At 40.7% G+C, this 16,095-nt stretch overlaps 1 protein-coding gene across 1 annotated transcript in view; it reads left to right on the top strand.

Annotated features, from left to right (window-relative positions):
• MROH9 (maestro heat like repeat family member 9) overlaps positions 1-16,095 on the top strand; it is an 86,397-nt gene that overhangs the window by 42,617 nt on the left and 27,685 nt on the right. Inside the window, exons 4-7 of the mRNA XM_036015761.1 lie at positions 2,295-2,412; positions 9,261-9,393; positions 9,972-10,058; positions 11,939-12,043. Of these exons, the coding sequence (XP_035871654.1) occupies positions 2,295-2,412; positions 9,261-9,393; positions 9,972-10,058; positions 11,939-12,043 (443 nt within the window). The remainder of the gene's footprint in view (positions 1-2,294; positions 2,413-9,260; positions 9,394-9,971; positions 10,059-11,938; positions 12,044-16,095) is intronic.

Here is a 16,095-nt window from a genome sequence, read left to right as displayed (position 1 = left end):
GTGTGAGGCTCACTCTGAGTGCTTTTAGTGAGTGGCTCGTTTAATCCTCACAACTGCCTGACAGAGTAAGGACTACCATTATCCCCACTTGGAAGATGCGGAAACTGAGGCAGCGGGTGACCCGCCTGCAGTCACATAACTACCAAGTGTCATAGACAGGATACAGACTTGTGAAGTCTGATTCCAGAGTCACTGAGATAAGCACCACGCTACCTTCTGACGACCCCAAAACCAAGAATCTTGCCTGCCTTGGGAATGGAGGGAAACTAAATAAATGATGAGGTTGGAGATTTTAAACAGGATTCAGTATTAATAATAATGGTGAAGCTGTTTTAATAACTAAAAGACAGAACATTCATGGAATGAGTCAATAAGGGTGACAGTTACTTAGGAGGGATTCCAGGGCAGGAGGTTGGTAAAGAAGAGAGGACAGAGCATCGGAGCAGCAGTTACAGAAAAAAAGAGAACCATCTTCTAGTCTTCTCCACCAAAGAGTGCTACTACCATTCCCATGTGTGCACATCCTGTCTCTGGAAGGATGCCCAGGAAACCGGCCACAACTGTACACTAGGGCGGGGGGACTTGGAAACAGCAGTGCCAGCTGTTTACCCATTTGTACATGCATGTGCATTGCTTTTTAAATTGTTTACATAAACCGGGTGCACTGCTTTAAAAGCTTACTGAAAGAGACACTTCTGCAGACAATCTCAGTTCCATCGCTGGGTCAAACTGTGCATTTGTCACCTACGTTTGCAATAGAAGAACGAGAAAAAGCAAGGAGAGCCACAACACAGAGCATGTGCAGTGCAGTGATGCTGGCTCTGGTGGCTTCTGCAGGAGTGGAAATGATTTCACTAGGTGTGGGAGTGGTGGCTGAATTTATTCAGCTCTCTCAATACCTGGACTTGGCAAGGGTGCTGGAGACAGGAGACGGCCAACACCAGCTTCACTATGTTCAGTAAAACCCCAGCACAGACAGCAAGCCCGGCAGGTGAGGGCACGGGACATGCACACCCCCAACTCAGGTACCCCATCTCTCTGCACTTTTTGGTATTTTGCTGTTGTCTAAATTCTAGTGATGGAGAAATGAAGGAAAAATGTGCAGACTCACATCATATTCTAGAGGACCAAGTCCATGGCCCCCTTTGAGCATCCCCAGGACTGCTTGGGAGTTATTAGGAATAATTAGAATTCAGATCTCCTCAGAATCGTGATTATTACAACAACCCAATTTTCCTGCAGGCTAAGGTAGCATCAGAAACACATATTATATACATGTGCTTGGAAACATCTGAGACTGAAAGATCTAGTTAAATTGGCATGACTCCAATTTTTCTGGCCAAGAATGACAACAGATAGAGAACAAAAATGTCAATGATAGGAGATACATATAAAAACAGGTGGTCAGCTTAGAGAAGAAAGCCAAAATAATATATTTAAAAGCTTAGAGCCCACTAGACTGGTCCTAGCACCTAGTGTTCTGAAATGTCTTACAAAGTACAGATTTCCAGGACTGTACTGTTCTATCATTTACCATTTACTGTGGTGTCCAGCGAAGGCCCATGGTGATTAGGGAGTAGCTGAAATGGGACGAAAGAGAATGCAGCCACAGAACAGAAGTGAAAGGCAGGAATGGCAGTCACCCTCCCCCAGGGCAGGCACTGGAGAATTTCCGGGAATACCAGTGAGCATGTCACACACTCCAAACAACAACAAATTCCTGGCTTCTTCCTGTAACTTCCTAGAATGACCCCCCTGAAGAACCAGTTTCTCTAAGCTCCCCCACCCTCATTATTGGCAACTGTGTGCCTTGGCTTTTGCATTAAATAAACATAGCAGTAATATGGCACCAGTAAATGCTTGCCGACAAGGAAGGTATGTGCTGTAAGTCAGCGGTGCAACGGAAGACGTGATGTTAAATAACAGGGGCAGAGCAATAATGTGGGGAATGATAACGCAGTGACAAATTTGGCTCCATGAAGAGAAGAGGAGCTGGCTAACAGACTGGAAGCAGAGGTCCACGTTATTACAGAACACCAGAATGACAATAGTGACAGTGGTGTGCAGGAGAGCACCTGGTAATGGGCACTCCTCACAAAACTGTGTCCAAAAATGCTAACTATATGAGCACATATAGCCAAAGAAGCCAAAAAAGGCCAGTACTTGGTATTGTGGGTTTAAACTGCACTTTGCCTTGTCTTAACACATCTATGAACTTGTGGGCTTATCCCCCCATCCAAAACAGTCCCATTAGTGCAGTCCAGTGTGGTCCCATGATGCCACGAGGCTCCCAGGTCTGTTGTCATGGATTACTCTCTTTTTCCTGATACAGGAGCACAAGGCTGACAGCCTATGGGATGCATACACAAGTGTCATAAGTGATCAAGCCCTAATCCTGTCCATAAACTCCAGGTATGATGAACTGCAATTCTCTATTTTCTCTCTTACTTCACTGAATGACTGTCTACAAAATGTAACAGAGAAAAACCACAACTGTAAAAAAAAATTATTCCAAATTCCATCATCCTAACTCAGCAAGTATTTCTTTCTTTCTATCCCAATCTTTCTGTATTGCATGGATAGACAGATAATTTAATTATTCCAGAATCATAAGTAGATCGCACACTCAATTTTTCTGTAGTACTTTTGATTTTGGCACTATATCTTAAGTTTTCATTTTTCTTAATAATCAATTTCATTTTAATGGCAGGAGAGTATTCTGAAAATTTGACATTTTCTAAGTCATGTTTTACTAAAATTACGATAATCCTCCATGTACACACAAGACTGTATCTTCTCTGAAACATGTCTTGGAGACACCCTTCTGTGGGTGAGGTTGTAGACGCAGATGATAGAAAACCGCAGAAATGCCCTGCTGCTGGGTCCCAAGTGGTCGGCAGCCCCGCTAACTCAACAGCACAGACCCACCAGGACCATTGCTGAGACCTCCCTTCTGATGACCCCATGCAGTGGGACAAACAGCTCCGGGAGTGACTTGGCTGAAGGAATCCCCACCAGCCTGACCAGACTCCCCTTGAACCTTCGCAGTCCGTGGTGCTTCCTGCCCCAACCCTCCTCCTACCTTCCTTTCTCCTCCGGAAAACCTCGTGCGTCTCTAAATCTTGTTCTGGGCTCTGCTTCCCCTGAACCCTAACACATGTGGATGGGGTGAACCTTCTTAGAGCTTTCAATAAACGCTGTCAATTTGTGATCCAGAAATCTGCACTAATAAGAAGTGTTTATTAAAAGGCTATTCACCTAAATTTAATACATTTCTACTTTTTTTCTATTTAATGACATAAGGGGTTCAACATTTTGCCACATTGTCATTTAATTTATATTACTTCCAATATAAGCAAGACAATATTTTCTATATGTTTTTGTATTTGTGAATTTTCTCATTTTCTTTGCCAGTTTATTAGAATTTTAGTAGTAGTATATATTTAATAAGCATCTCCTGATGCTTTTATGGTTTTAAATATGTTCCTTTTTATCTTGTTAGAATTGATTTCATAGTCATAGCCATCCGTATTTTTCTTTTACTTTTTTGTATATCTGATAAAAAAATTAATTCTACATTGCACTTTAATATTATGTTCAGTATCTCTTTGTTTTTTGTTACCTGATTTTTGTTACTCTTTAGTCTCTAAGTTATTTTAATTTATGAGCTAATTTAAGCTATGCTTCCCAATGCCATTATACAGACTGGAAGTCAACAAACTATGGCCCGTGTCCTAAGTCCTGCTGTTTTTCACAGCCTCCTATTTTTGTACATCCTGAGAGATAAGAATGGGTTTTTTTACATTTTTAAATGGTTGGGAGGAAAATCAAAAGAAGACTATTTCATAACCTGTGGACATGATATGAAAGTCAAATTCCAGGGTCCACGAATGCTGTGTTGCTGGGAAACAGCCACACCCGCTCACTCACATGCCGCTGTGACTCCCTCTGGGCTCTGATGGCCGAGCTGGAGGAGACAGAGGCACCCAGGGCTCACGTGTTATCTGGATACCGCAGAAGGTGTTGCTGACCCCTGATACAGATGACGCTGAGTTCAGATACTTCCTTTCTAAAGGCATATTTAACCATTTCGATGGTTTTTTTTTTTTGTATTTGTCTGTATGATGGAATAGTTAAGGGTTTCAAGGGTTCTGAGCTGTTCAGTACCTTGACGGAAGCGGTAAAATCATATAGAACTAAAGGCACACATGAGCACGTGCACAAGTAAAACCGGGGACATCCAACCAAGATCAGTGGATGGAATTGATATCAATACTGTGGTGGTGGTATTACACTACAGTTTTTAGAGAATGTTACCACAAGAGAAACTGGGTGAAGTGTACAGAGGTCTTTCTGTATTGCTTCTTACAACAGCATGTGAATCTACAACTGTCTCAATAGACTTTTCAAGTAGGAAAAAAAGCAGGGTAGTAATAGATTGCAATGTGACCAAGCATGAAATACTGTCACAATAAATTAATGCTGCATTTGGCCTGGAAAAGGAGATAGAGAATTTATCTATGTGTTTGCTAATTCTATATTAGGGCATTTTCTATTCTGTCACATTATTTAGAGTTTATTTTATAAACACCACTACACTGTTTTGATTTAATGCTGTTTCATAATAGACTCTCTTAGCTGATTGAGCTAGAGCTTCCTTATTTTCTTGATCTTTTTCAGCAAAGTAGTCCATGATAGTCCTCCCAATTTATTTTTCCAAACGAAATGTAAGTGTGCTTTATTAGCTTCTGATGAAAATGTTCTAAAATTTTAATTGCAGTTTCACAGTTTGTAAAATAATCTGAGAATAACTGACATTTATAATCTATTTATGAATATACTTTTATTTATTCAAACTTTGTTTTATGTCTCCCTTAAAAGTTTGAAGTATTTTTAATATAGACTTTGCACACTCCTAATTTATTAGATACATTGTATTTTGGTTTCTGTTTCATTTTATCATGTGGACAGCAATTACTGATGTACTGAGATGCAGTCGGATTTGGGGCAGTGTTACGTTTATCCTGTATTTGACTGAGCTTACCAAACTTTTTTTATTAGACTGTGTCTTATTTGAAATACAAGAAACTCTAACACAATATTTCAAAATAAGAAATTAAACCCTTATGCTGTTCCTGTTTTTAATGAAAACACATTACTTCTCAATTAGCAATATATTCATTCTTGATTTAAACAAAACCTTTCAAGAAATTATTTTTTTTCTTAGAAAATGGTGTTGAAATTTATTAAATACATTTTCAGGTTTGATTAAAGAACTATTATTTAATCTATTAGTACATATGTATTGATTAATAGTTTTTAGAATATTGGGCCATTTCTACATTCCAATGGTAAATCATGATTGGTAGTATTATATTACTTTTATTATTTTTACAAATCATTGTTCTAAAATTTTAAACTTTATACTCATATATATTTGTTTATATATTTTAGATTGTCTTTTATTATAGCTCCATTTGAATAACCAGTTATAACCAGATCCCTGATTTCCATTAATTAGTGATTTTTCTAGGCTTACAAACTCATTGTTTTGAAGTAGGGGTGTGTGTGTGTGTGTGTGTGTCTTACCTAGTTGAATTACCATATTTTTCAGACTATAAGACGCACCCCCCATTCCACCCCCTGGCCAAATTTGGGAGGAATAATGGCTGTTAATGCTGCTGTTGAGTTCTGTTTACATTTACATTGGTGAAATATTATGCTATTGATGTTATTAAATATTTTACCGCATTTTTTTGCCTCAAATTTGTTTTCCTATTTTCCTCCTCTAAAAACCTAGGTATATCTTAGGGCTGAAAAATACAGTAACTAGAATTTACAAAATAAATAAAGCCCTGGCTGGTGTAGCTCAGTGGATTGAGCGCAGGCTACGAACCAAAGTGTTGCAGGTTCAACTCCCAGTCAGGGCACATGCCTGGGTTGCAGGCCACGGCCCCCAGCAACCGCACATTGATGTTTCTCTCTCTCTCTTTCTCCCTCCCTTCCCTCTCTAAAAAAATAAATAAATAAAATTTTTTTTTAAATACTACACAAAAAGAAATAGTGGTTAAGTGTGAAGACTTTGGGGTCAGACAGACCAAGCTTCTGATGTCGGCTCTACCACTGACAGATTTTGTGATTTTGAAGAAGACATTTAACTTCTTTAGGTCTTAGGCTCCTTATCTGTGAGTTGGGGTAACAATCATACTTACCTCATAGTGTTGCTGTGAAGATGTATTGAGATAATAATGCATGCAGAGCAGGTAAAATGCATAGCACCTGGTATTCAAGTCCTCAGTATCTATGCGTTTAACCTATTCTTTTGTAAATCTGATAAACTTTTTGGACTCTTTCCCCTCAAAATACACAGGCACATAAAAACAAAATTTGCATCTTATATTATAGGTTTCATGGACGGCAGACCCTGGATTATGATCCCCACTCCTTATTTTAATTTAACAATTTTTGCCTACCCACATAATAGTTTTCCTTTAATTTTTTAAATTTATTACAGACTGTGCTTTTCATATATCATCCAAATATTATTTGGTCCATAAAGATTCACACATTATATTTTCATGTATTCCTGTATAGTTTAAAAATATAAATCCATTCTCTTTCTAATAAACCTTTGTAATAGCTTTTTCCTTATTTTTAGTAATGCAGTCTTTCTCAGTTATTATTTAGTTTTGAGTCCTCTGATTTCTTTTTTACATCTTTATTTAAATTTGCCACTGAGGATCATTATACTTATGAGCTTCCCTTTTTCTCATTTTTCCCACTTTTTCTCATTTTGTAAAGTACTCCTTTTGCTTATGTCCTTCATTTTTAATAAAAAGACTAAACATTATGATGACAAGTTATAACATTTTTCTTTTTGTATTTTTTATCTTTATTTTCTTAAGTACCATGTAATCCTCTTACGCCCTCTCCCCCCCTCCTTCATTTCTTTGATTATATTTTTAGTCCTTTTAAAATGTTAAGATATGTGCTTGGTTTGTTATTTTTTTCATTTTAAATGAGAAAAACTACTGAGAGTATTTAAATATTTTAATTATTTTTGAATCCTCTAATTTAAAAAATAGATTTCTAACACACATTTCTCATTGTAATTATAGAATGAAACATATATCCTTTCATATTTAAAAACTTTCTATGGCTAAGCATATCATAAATATTTGTCAGCATTTCATCATTGTCTCAAAAAATAATCCTTATTTTATTTAATACAATTTATTATATGTATAGATAATAAGTACACCTCCTTATTAATTATATTCATTATCTCTTTTGCAGAATTTTTAAAAAGCTTGTTACTTATTTATTTTTAAAGAGAGGGGAAGGGAGAAAGAAAGAGAGTAAGAGAAACATCAATGTGTGGTTGCCCTTCATGTGTCCCCTACTGGGGACCTGGCCTGCAACCCAGGCATGTGCCCTGACTGGGAATTGAACCGATGACCCTTTGGTTTGCAGGCCAGTGCTCAATCCACTGAGCCACACCAGCCAGGGCAGAATTTTTATTTTTACCTACCATATGCTAATACGGGAATGCTTAATCTTTCCTATAATAATGTTCCTATTTCTTTTTGTATCTTTAATGATTTTATTTAATAATTTCCATTTCTCCTTGTATCTTTAATAATGTAATGTATATTTTTAATAATTATATTCAATAATTTATACATTCCATTTCCATGTGATTTTGGATAGTCCACATTATTAACTATGCCTTTGATTTTTTATAACAAGTATATCTAGCTCCCTTAATACTCTTTGATTTGAATTAAACATTGTGTCATATTAATATGGCCTTCCTGATTTCTTTCTGATCACATCTATTATAATTTCTGCATGCTCTTATTAGGAGGTACCTACTTTTTAAAATTCAATTCTCATTCTGAAAATTATACTTGCAAATATGTACACTGCCCTTTGTGTATCAATGTTATCTAAATAGACTTATTGCTTCATTTAAAAATTCCTAAGTTCAGTATATCAATATTTGGTCTACTTCTCACTTCACTTTAATCTGTGAAACAAATATTTAGCTCAAAAATTTAACAAAAGCAAATTCACACAGCTATTTAGTAAGGAACACTTATTCTTTCTTCTCAAGTGCCTTTCCATACCACCTAGTCACACCCCCTGGAGCATAAGAACACATTTATACTAAGCCATCACTTGTTGGAACACACATTAGTAATTTAATGACTGCTCTTTTGGAAAAGAGTCACAGGCAGACCCCCCACCATCAAAAAGCCAGACTCGTGGACAGCTGCCCAAGCTGACCCACAGAGTGGCTTGTGCCTTTCTTCTCCAGTGTGGCCAGTGTCAGACTCTCAGCCTTCTTCCCACCTCACATTTGAGGATCACGGCATCAGAGTATCATGCTACTTTCATTACCTTTGTTTGTAACCTGAACCATTTTAGCAATGTTTTAGGACCGATGATATGATTTCAAAGTAAACGGAAAGACACTGTTTTCTATTTCATCGGTCTTAATTTTGCATTTTCTTAAAACAGTTCATATATTCCTAGACATTCAATACCTTCCACTGAAAAGTCAATTAGAAACTTTTGATAGATACCTATTCAGAGCCTAATAATCCATTACAGCTGATGAATGACAAATCAATCTTCCAGGATTTGAAAATTACCTAATATATTCCAAGATATTCCATTCAAAACAATGAATCTCAAAGACAGTATCTTGACCAGTAGAGATTCTAAGTCCCCCACAAGATTCCATATTTTACCATATAATATCACCATCTTTTAAAAAAATAATTATTTTCACCTCAAAAAAATCAGGAAGGACTGTTATCCAGATCACATATACCAAAGGAATAACAACTGTATGACAACTGACATATCTATCTTTTGCCATCAGTTGGAAGATGCATTCCAATATCAGAAATGCTAAAATGTGATCCATAGTATCATGGATCAGAGAAAATGTGGCAGTAATTTATTTCAAGTGCCCAATGCTGGGCATGGCTGAGAATGGAACCACTTTACCTGATTATGTCTATTGAGAAAAATAGTCTGATTTCCAAATAACTGATTACAGGTATCATCCCTTTATATTTAAAGCACCATCGTCAGTTTTATGAGACAATTTAAAACCCACAGGTCATATAACGCCAAAAGATGGGCCTCCTTTTCTAGTCCACACTCTCTTATTAAAAAAAAAAAAGTCACCAAAAGTAAGTTATATTTGTTTTCTCCTCAATTTAATCACTACACCTTTTCCTTGGCAGCTTTGTGGATCCTTTACTACAATTTGAAACTCAGCTGAAGATAATAGAGTCATCCTTTAAAAGCGTATTTACCATCCCATGTCTTGAGGAAGTGAAGGAAATGGGGAACGGGAACGACGACGAGGACCTGCAGGTGAGAGTCTGCCCCCTCTAAACGCGAGGAGACATCGCCAAGCACACAGCAGTCCTGCACAACCTCTCTTCCCAGATCACACCTCTGTGGTTTTCTCCTTCGCTCCTTTTAGATGCTACAGATACACAGCACTTCCCAGCACTGATCTCTACCCCTGTGTTCATGAATTCTGCAACCCACGGGATTTAATGGATTGCGTAGGTTTTACAGGAACAAATGGGTGAATGGATTTTTGGTTAACTGGTTGAGTAAGGACAGGGAGTTTACTGGCAAGTTCTGCACAGAAGGAAATGGCAGCAGAGAGAAGTGAAGCCAGGAAGAGTCCCATAGTAAGATCAGCAACGTGTATGGTCTCTATTTCCTCTGCACAGCCGCACGGTGCACCGGCTGTGCGGGTTCTAGAAGAAACACATGGCACATGGCATTGGGTGAGCTCTCATCACCATAGCTACCACTCTCCTATCTTACCTGCGGTTTATGGGAAGAACTCAGGACACCAGGATGCAAAACCTATAGACGATGGGGTACAATTTTAGGTAAGGCATGCTGGTTATTTATAATACATTTTTGTTTTTCAGGAATTATACCAAAGTATTTTAAACGTATATGAAGACACTCTTCTAATCTTAGTGTCTAAAGACTTCTACAAACTGCAAATCTTAAAGGTAAAGGGAAAAGGAACAATTTTGTTCTTGTGTCATAAATCCAAGGACACTGCACTTCTTATTTCCCATTTGCCATATGTAACATCTCCTTCAAATATCTGGCAGCTAAAAAAAATTTTTTTTCCTCCCAAGGTATGCAAGTAACACCTAAATGAAATCACTTCCCTGAATTTGAACTACAGAGACTCCCTTATAAGAATTTAACTTTGGGGGGATGGCATGAACAGGCATTTGAGAAGCCAAGTGCCATGTGGCAGTGACATGGGGCACCAGGGAATGGGATGGTAGACAGGATGGTGGACAACCAGTTGGTGGAACAGCGAGCCAACTTTGGCAGGATCTACATGTGTGTTCTTCCCTAGCAGCTCTGCAGCTAGGGAATTCACAGTCATCCTATTATCATGGACACCGTGCTATCCCCAGAAACCTAACAATCATCCCAAACCCACTTTCACATCCCACACCTCACTGTGTCCCTGATGTCCCAGCCAGAGGCAGAAGACGTCTCTGGACAGCTTGTGGTCTTTAATTTTGCATTCCATGCATGATGGCATCAGGGGGTGGCTGTCTGGAAATACTGGAAAACCAGATGCACCTACTCCGCCCAGAGTATCCACGGGTTGTCCAATCATAAACTACACTCAAATACAGAAGCCGAATTGGCATGCATCAGGACAAGGAAGACGGTGAAGGAAAGTGAAATATCTTGAGCTAATTGGTGCCTAATTTGAGGCAAATGTTTTCTGCACATTTTTAAAATGTTAACTGCATAGCTTTTTACAGTATCATTCTTGCTCCATCATTACAACCCTCTCCCACATGTGCTCTTTCCGCACCACCACCCCCATGCTGCTTAGGGAGCAGTTACTGTATGCCGGGCACTAAGCTGAATACTTACAACATGGGTTACATCTCATTTGGTACTTAACCCTGTGAGGAAGTTGCCATTATTTCTCCCACATTGCAGATAGGGAAATGGAAGCAGAGAAAGGAGCAATGCTAATGAGAAAAGGAGCTATTATAACTTGGGAGCCTGTTACTTAACCACCTTAGTCTTACACCATCCATGTCTAGAAACACTCCTGATTCTCAAACAATGTTGAACCGCTCACTACTGGAAGAGGCACAGGCTGATGCCCTCCCCTTGCCCCGCTGCTGAAATTTAGAGATGCTTCTGCCCTAAGAAATGGATTTCAGAATGGTTTATACAATGGGAGCACCTGCAGCCAACCACTGGCATAAATACTATGGACTCAACAGACTGCCTTAAGCAGTCTGTTAATAGCGACCAGCCTATGAAACAAAGGCAGGTGTTGGTCCCTCCCCAAGGTTGTTAATGTGCCACTGTACCTGAGGATTTAGGACAAATGGAAGTCACAGTAAGATAGACTAAAATCAAAATTTGCAAGAACTTTTTAACCGAGCCACCTCCAGAAATGTACTCTGTAACCATGAGCCAGGAAATACCTGGGTGGTGAATTTAGAAAGTTCTGGGATAAGATGACATTTCAGGATCAGATGGCATTTCAAGTTTTTACACTGAAAATCAGATCCTGTGATGAAAAAATAATGAGAGAATGCGTATTTTGAAAGAAAAGAGAAAGAAGGACCAATGATCCCCTTGTCACCTTGGGTTAAAGGGAGCATCAGTCAATACTTGTTGGGTAGAACCGAACAACATAAAACCTAGGTGTAGTTCCCACAGCAGACAAAGGAGTGCACGAGTAGATGGACGTCTACTGGCTGGCGGTTGTGTATCTTTTAAGTAAATATCGGTGAGGTGTGGAATCAGAGGCGTGGGGACCCTTGACACGGCGAGGTCGCCTCTGTTCAGAAAATGCAAATCCATGGCTCTAGGACGACCCCTGTGTTTTCAACAGGAGATGATCGTGTGGATGAGCAGAGATAAGCTGGGCCAGCAGGGGAGAATCCTGGTGATCATCAGCAGGGTGCTCATCTTCGCAGCCAAGAAAGTCAAGGAAAGTGTAAGTCACTGGGTGCTTCTGAAGACTGCATTTCTGCAGCGCCCTTTTCTGAGACCCGAGTCTGGAGGGCACCAGCAGCCCATGGGCATGGCTGTGCTGGCAGGCTGAGATATCAGGAAAGGTGTCAGTGCCCCGCAGGACTCTGTCAATCAGCAGAACTTCTCAGACGACAGATTAAGATGTCTGGTGCTTCACACCAAGAGTACAAGTGTGTCAAACCAGCTTTTTGCTCACTGTGTTGATTCTCCTCTGCAGACCACAACCAACATTATTTGTGACCTTACAAAAGTCTTCCATCCGTATTTTCCTTCTTATTTCTCCTTTTCTATCATATTTTTAATCATTTTTTATTGTTGTTCAAATACAGTCGTCTCCATTTTCCTGCCACCACTTTCCCCGCCCAACCCACTCCCAGCCCCCATTCCTCAATCCTGCCCACTTTGGCTTTGTCCATGGGTCCGTTATACAAGTTCCTTGATGACCCTTCCCCTTCTCTCCTCCATTATCTCCTCCCACTTCCCCTCTGGTCACTGTCAGTTTGTTCTTTGTTTCAATGTCTCTGATTATATTTTGCTTGTTTGTTTGTTTTGTTGATTAGGTTTCACTTAAAGGTGAGATCACATGGTATTTGTTTTTCATTACCGGGCTTACTTCACTTAGCATAATGCTTTCCAGCTCCATCCATGCTGTCGCGAAGGGTAGGAGCTCCTTCCTTCTTTCTTCTGTGTAGTATTCCATTGTGTAAATGTACCACAGTTCTCTATCATATTTTAGACCACTATTTATTTATGTTAAATTTATGCAAGTGATTCTTGAGTACTTTCATTGAAACATACTAGAGATATAGCCGAAGTCTCCTTTACCCTCCTCTCCACCCCAGTTCCTTCTTACCTCGCCAGCTGCTGTGTGTGCTGCCCATAAATAGCTCTCAGACGGCTCCGCACCTGCACGCATGGAGAGAACACAACTTTGCTCCTCAGCGTTCCTTTACTAAAGTTATGTCCCATTTACCCATGGTTCTGCAATTTGCTTTTTCCACAAACAATATGTCCTACAGATATTTCCATAGATACATCTCATTCTTTTAATCACAGCATACACTCCAGAACTTTAATATATTAAAATCTACTTAACTATTCTTCAGCTAATGGACTTTTCAACTGAATAGCTTGGTATATTTTTTGTTTTCTCCTTCAAACAATACGAAAATGGTCATCTTTGTGCAAGTGTGTGAGTAGGCGCAGAAAGACAGTGGATCAAAACGCACGAGTAGATTGACGCCGAGGAAAGCACTACTGCCTCTCAGCTCGCACTCCTGAGGGGCGCGAGTGGCCTCTCCCTCACGCCATCGCCCACACGGGGCTGCCGTCAGGCCTGTCGCCGGGGCCTTCCAGGGGGAGGAGAACAGGTGTCTCCTAACTGCCCGTATTGATTGGGCTTTTCTGTGTTTTGAGTGACATCCTTGCCTACCTTTTATACTGCCTACGAACACACCTCCCCCTCGTGGATACTCAGCCTCTCTGGGTGGCAGTTGCAACATTCACTGTCCCCTGCCCACAGCCCACCCCTCCACTGTGAAAGAACAAGTGTGTAAGAACAAGTGTTCCCACACGCACTGCTGAGGGTTCCCAGCTAAGACAGATTTGTCTGAGAAGCCAAGCGGTGACAGCCCACCGCTCCGCCCTGCAATGCCGCCGCGTGCCACCAGGTGGAAGCAGACCAGCATGCTCCAGAACACAGACACTGAGCTCCTAGTTGTGGCCGCATCCAACTTCACCAAGTGAACTTTCCTTTCAAATAATGTCTTCTAAAGATGGCTAAGTCGATGATATTAATGGGGTGGGGAAATAAGTCTATGAAACAAAACAATCAAAACTATTATCAATAAATTAAAATATTATCAATAAATTAAAATAATAAATTAAAAGCTGAGCTTCCCACAGGGCTTGATTTGTACACAGTATCTCTAGGACACAGACAAATCGACGAAGATTTGTGCTGCCCTCCTCTAATGCAATGCTACTGCCAACTCTGTTCTCAGGAGAACCCACCTAATCACTAAGCATTGCATTCACTGAAAAAAAAAAGACTTTTCTCTTTGTATACCACCCTAGCCTATGTCTTCCAGAGTCTCAGAGGCTCCTGTCCTACTGAACAACCCTGACTATCATTCATACTCCATCGGACATAGTTTTAAGTGGTATTCCTCTTACATGACCCATGTGCCCATTAGGATAAAAAAACTGCCACAAAGAATGTTTGTTCTTTCCATTAAACTCTTCAAGAAATGTGAGCCAAACACGTCACCTTATAGCATTAACAGAGGTTTTATTCCCCTAGGTTTGTTTCTTTGGCACTTGAGCATTTAAAAAATTGGAGGAAGCCCTGGCTGGTGTGGCTAGTTGGAGCATCATCTCATACAGCTAAGGTTGTGGGTTCGATTCCCAGTCAGGGCACCTACCTAGGTTGAGGGTTCAATCCCTGGTAGAGGAGCCTACAAAAGGCAACCAATCAATGTTTCTCTCTCAAGTCACTGTTTCTGTCTGTCTGTCTCTCTCTTTCTCTCCATCTCCCTTCCTCCCTCCCTCCCCCTTTCTCTCTCTCTAAAAATCGATGAAAAAAAATGTCCTCAGGTAAGGAAGATTTCCAGTCGAAGCTAACAAATGGGCATGTCTTTATCTTCTCTGCCCCCTGAGTTCTCACAAAATGACAGCAATGACATTTGTTGAGGGTATAAACCCACAGCAACAAAGAGAAGAAGTGAAGGGTTCTTGGTGGGCTGGTGACACCAACCAACTGCAGGAGAGAGTGAAAGGAACCTGGGAGCTGACAGAGCCTGGCTGGGGGGCCGAGAGGCCGGCGCAGCACAGGCACCTGGGCTGGGGGACAGCTGAAAAGGAAGGCAGCACACCTGGTGGAACCCCAGAGAGGCTGGCCCTAGGGAAGCCCAAGTAACACTGACGAATGGGTGGGAGGCCAGGCAGGCTGACAACAGAAGCATTCACTGAAAGGACTCATCACAAGTTCTTGCAGAAGACTGCATGTTGCCTCCCTCCTCATCACACACACTCTACCCCATGGGACAGGGGCCCACTGGTAGGCAAAATCTGAGGCTTTTTTCCCTCAAAACAGCTCTCAGGTCCCCAACAAAATCATCTTGATGTTGTTTAGATCTCCATGACCCCAGTCTCTCCACCTCGTCATTTGAAAGCAAAGCTCACTGGCTGACAAGTCTTGCTCACATACAAAACATCACATTCTTAAATATGATCAGACAACTTAGATGTGCGAGAAAACCCTCCAAATCCATGAGATCAGTGTAGAGAGAAAAAAAGATGATCAAAAATAGATAACCGAGTACACACAAGAATTTAGTCTCAATAAGCGTTGATAAGACTTTTATAGGACTCCTACAATAGGGAGAGTCCCCAGCCCTGCCTTACAAAGAAGTCTATGCGAAAGGATCTGAGAACATTCACAGAAGAAAAAGTTGTCTTTCCATCTTTTGCTGAAATCATCATTCTCAGCATCCTAACTCAGTTATGCTCGTGGTCCATGACCCAGGTCACTTCACATTCTTCTTCAGAATGATTGTGTGTGTGTGTGTGTGTGTGTGTGTGAGAGAGAGAGAGAAAGAGAGAGAGAGAGGAGGGGGTAGGTAGACAGACAGACAGAGAGAAACAGGGACAGAGGGGGCGTGGGCAGGTGTGGCTGGGTCAAGCGGCAGGAGAGGCAGGGATGAGGGAACATGAGAGAAGTAGAAGGAAGGCCAGACAAGCCTCGGGGTCCCCTGGAGGGCCGACCTGACCCCAGCTTTACCACCACCATTTGTTCCAGTCACCACAGAATTTATCCAGGAAAAGTAATCCCTAGTCTCAGAGACTAGAAGATTCTGTGGGCCCAGTAGCTTATCAAACCTACATGTGGACGGAGCCCTTTGAAAACAGAACATACGACAACAAAAGGAAAATGGTCACTACTGAAACCTTCACAAAGCAAAATGCCTCTTCCCCCTCTCCTCTCCCACGTCTCCACTCCCTACTCTTCTGTTT

This window comes from Phyllostomus discolor, chromosome 14 (assembly GCF_004126475.2).
Source record: "Phyllostomus discolor isolate MPI-MPIP mPhyDis1 chromosome 14, mPhyDis1.pri.v3, whole genome shotgun sequence".
Lineage (NCBI taxonomy): Eukaryota > Metazoa > Chordata > Mammalia > Chiroptera > Phyllostomidae > Phyllostomus > Phyllostomus discolor.
This window is presented reverse-complemented; position numbering and strand designations above follow the sequence as displayed.